Here is a 3,689-nt window from a genome sequence, read left to right on the forward strand (position 1 = left end):
AGAGCCGATGAAGCACTGCTGCCCCCACCGTGGTGCCCAGCCCTTTGTCTGTGGTGACTGTGGCAAGAGCTTCAGGTTCAGCTCCAACCTCACCCAGCACCACTGTGTCCAGCCCGGGAAGAAGCGCTACATCTGTGCCGGCTGCGGGAAGAGCTTCACTCGCAGCCTGGCACTCATTGCCCACTGGTATGGCCACGCTGGGAAGCAGCCCTTTGCCTGCACTGACTGTGGCAAAAGCTTCCACCGTGGCTCTAACTTCCTCCAGCACCGCCGTGTCCACAGAAACGAAACCCCACACGTCTGTTGTGACTGTGGCAAGAGCTTCCAGGAGAACTCGATGCTCATCGCCCACTGGCACATCCAAACCAGCCAGAAAGCCTTCAGCTGCAGCGACTGCGGCAAGAGCTTCAAGATGAGCTGCCAGCTCTTCCGGCACCGCCGCGTCCACACTGGAGAGAAACCCTACTGCTGTGCGGGCTGTGGCAAGAGCTTCTGCTGGAGCAGAACCCTCATTACCCACTGGAATGCCCACAGTGGCAAGAAGCCCTTTGCTTGTACTGACTGTGATAAGACCTTCAGCCATATCTCCCAAGTCTCACAGCACCGCTGTGGCCACACCAGCAAGAGGCCGTGCAATCCAGGCACCTCCAGTGAGAGTCTGAGCCACAGGGCAGACCACAACCTCAGTAACCACCTCTCCGAGGGTCACAAGCTGCACAGCAGAGAGAAGCCAGCAGCCACTGAAGTCATCTCCAACCCCTGCAGCGAGTGTCAGCAGAGCTTCACCAGGCGCTCAGACCTGGTGAGGCACATGCGGATCCACACTGGGGAGAAGCCATATGTCTGTGCTGTCTGCGACAAGAGCTTCAGCCAGGCCTCCAACCTCACCCGACACCACCGCATGCACACAGGGGAGAGACCGTACCGCTGTGCTGACTGTGACAAGACCTTCAGCTCCAGCCATGCCCTCACGCAGCACCATCACACTCACAGTGGCAGGAAGCCATACCGCTGTGCTGACTGTGGCAAGAGCTTCTCTAAGAGCTCCACCCTCCTCCAGCACCACCTCATCCACACTGGGGAGAAGCCCTACCGCTGCACTGCCTGTGGCCAGAGCTTCAGACATGGTGCCACCCTCAGAAGGCACCTCGATGTCCACACTGGCAAGAAGGCTTTCACCTGTGCCGACTGTGGCAAGAGCTTCAGCCAGCGCTCCCAGCTGCTCTGCCATCGCCGCATCCACACCGGCCAGAAGCCCTACGTCTGCAGTGACTGCAGCAAGTGTTTCACTCACAGGGCCTCCCTCAGGCAGCATCGCCTTGTCCACACAGGTGAGAAGCCCTTCCCCTGCACCACCTGCAGCAAGAGCTTCCGGTCCAGATCTAACCTCAGCCGGCACATGCACATCCATGCCAGTGACAAGTCTGTGCTGGGGGACGCAGAAGAGCACTGACCCCAGCACTGCCAGGGTAAACATCACCCCCATGGGGGACCTATTCCAGCAGATTGAACCAAGATCACCTCATTTGCACCCTGTTTTCTCAGACTCTGGGGGCTCTGGCAGGAACAAATGCCCCACTCTCCCCTAAACACCAATTAGTGATGAGGAGAATAATTAACAGTGATGAGTCAGCACAGCCATCACTGCCACTGAAGCTGGACTGAGCTTTGCTGGGATTTGTATGCTTTCTACCCTTTACTTTGGGTTTCCCCAGGCTGAATGCTCCTTTCCTTTGTCCCTTGCCCAGTTGTACTGCTAATAACCTCAACAGAATCTTCTCTTCTTTTGGGTTTCTTTTAGACATTCCTCTCCAAAATGCCTAATTCTTGGGGACTTTTTTTTCCTAGGCCAGAGGCTGGAGCTGTGTGCCCAGTTCAGGGAGGTCTTTGGTGAGATTTTCATCAGTCTTGAGAGTGTCTTGGGAGGGTCTCAGGGGCATATCTCTCTTCATGTTTGAGCCCCATCCTGGGCATTTGGTGCTTTGGGGGCACATGTCAGCAGAGGCTCCTCAGCTTCCTGAAGATGGGGGTGTCTGTAGTGGGTAGGACGTGAGGATGTCCTGCCCTGCCACCACTGCCAGCTCAGCCATGTGTCTCCCAGGGAGTGAAGCATTGTGATGGGGCTGTTGCTTCAGAAGGGAACAAATGTCTCGCTGTAATCCTGAAACCACCCCAAAAAGGGAGTGGAGTGGCCCCCAGCCCCAGCATGTGCCCTGCAGTTCCCCTGATATGAACCCTGACCTAAGAGTTATTAAAAAGTAAATAGATTGAGCAGCAGATATTCGTAGTTTTATATATTTATATTGTCCAACCCTTGGACTCTTACCCATTTCTGCTTTTCCATGTGGGTGGAGATGAAGCCACAATCTATAGTCCAAGAGGGATCCAGAGACATCAGGGCCTGGAGACAGCTGTGGAGGGAGTCTGGGGCACAGGTTCTTTGCTCCTCTCCCTTTCCATCTGCAGACAGTAACTGGCAGAAAGAGACAGACCCATGCTGTGAATCCATGGCTCTGTGGCTGGTGTCACTGCCACAGCTCTGGGGTCTGACAATGGGATGGGCAGCACAGCACCAGGCTTGCTGGGATCAGGTGGGATTCATCTTTCTCCAAGGGAGAAGAGGGTCTTTGTTCAGGAGCTTTCAGGGCTCAGTGGCACGCCTTTAAACTGGACTTGAAAGAAGAGGGAAACAAGATGAGGCTTGCTGGTGACAAGCTGTGGAGTGACAAGCCATGATTAGAGAGGGCTAGTGAGGGCCCTTAGGCTCTTATTCTGAGCTGTGCTGGGGACACTGCAGCACATTGCAGTCCTGTGGAGATGAGCCAGGGGCTCCTGGGGATTTGAGTAGGGAAACATTGCTTGAATCACTGCAGGCCTTTGGAATGAAAGACCTGTAAAGGTCCCTTCCTACCCAAAATAGCCTTTGATTCTATGATTGTATGCCATGAAGATGTCCCAGACATATTGGGACCAGTGCTGTTCAATATCTTCCTCAATGACACAGACATATGAGCCAACAATGTCCACTTGCAGCCCAGAAGGCCAATGGCATTGTGGGCTGCATCAAAAGCAGCTCTTCTCTGGTGAGGCCTCACCTGCAGTACTGTGTCCAGCTCTGGGCCCCTCAGTACAAGAATGACATGGACCTGATAGAGAGGGTCCAGAGGAGGGCCACAAAATTAATCAGAGGGCTGGCACACCTTTCTTACAAAGACAGAGAGTTGGGGTTGTTCAGCCTGGAGAAGAGTAGGCTCTGGGGAAACCTTAGTGCAGCTTTCCAGTATCTGAAGGAAGCCTACAACAAATCTGGACAGTGACTGTTTACGAGGGCACATAGCAGTATGACAAGGGGCAATGGTTTGAAACTAGAGAAGGGCAGATTTAGACTGGATGTCAGGAAGAAAGAAGCTTTTTACTGTGAGGGTGGAAGAATGTTGGAAGTGGCTGTCCAGGGAGGTGATGGGGGCCCCATCTCTGGAGACATTCAAGGTCAGGCTTGATGGGGCTCTGAGACAGCTGATCTAGTTGGGATGTCCCTGTTTCCTGCAGGGGGGTTGGACTAGATGACCTCTAGAGGTCCCTTCCAACCGGTGCATTCTAAGATTCTGTGATTCTAAGATTCTAAGATTCTGTGAAATTGGGCAGAATTTGGTTGGATGTGTTAGAACACTGTTTTGTTATTTTAGCCT

The 3,689-nt window shown here is 53.6% G+C and overlaps 1 protein-coding gene across 1 annotated transcript; it reads left to right on the forward strand.

Annotated features, from left to right (window-relative positions):
- The first annotated feature begins 7 nt into the window (after positions 1–7).
- LOC137457795 (zinc finger protein 252-like) lies at positions 8–2,267 on the forward strand. The gene has a single exon (XM_068169581.1). The coding sequence runs from the start codon at positions 8–10 to the stop codon at positions 1,451–1,453; it is 1,446 nt and encodes a 481-aa protein (XP_068025682.1). The 3' UTR covers positions 1,454–2,267.
- Positions 2,268–3,689: the final 1,422 nt, after the last annotated feature.

The sequence above is a fragment of the Melanerpes formicivorus genome, unplaced genomic scaffold, assembly GCF_026170545.1.
Source record: "Melanerpes formicivorus ecotype bairdi unplaced genomic scaffold, bMelFor1.0.p_v2 SCAF_201, whole genome shotgun sequence".
NCBI lineage: Eukaryota > Metazoa > Chordata > Aves > Piciformes > Picidae > Melanerpes > Melanerpes formicivorus.

Bases quoted from the DNA above. Each gene is read 5' to 3' on its own strand.
- LOC137457795 (XM_068169581.1), top strand. From the start codon at position 8: ATGAAGCACTGCTGCCCCCACCGTGGTGCCCAGCCCTTTGTCTGTGGT.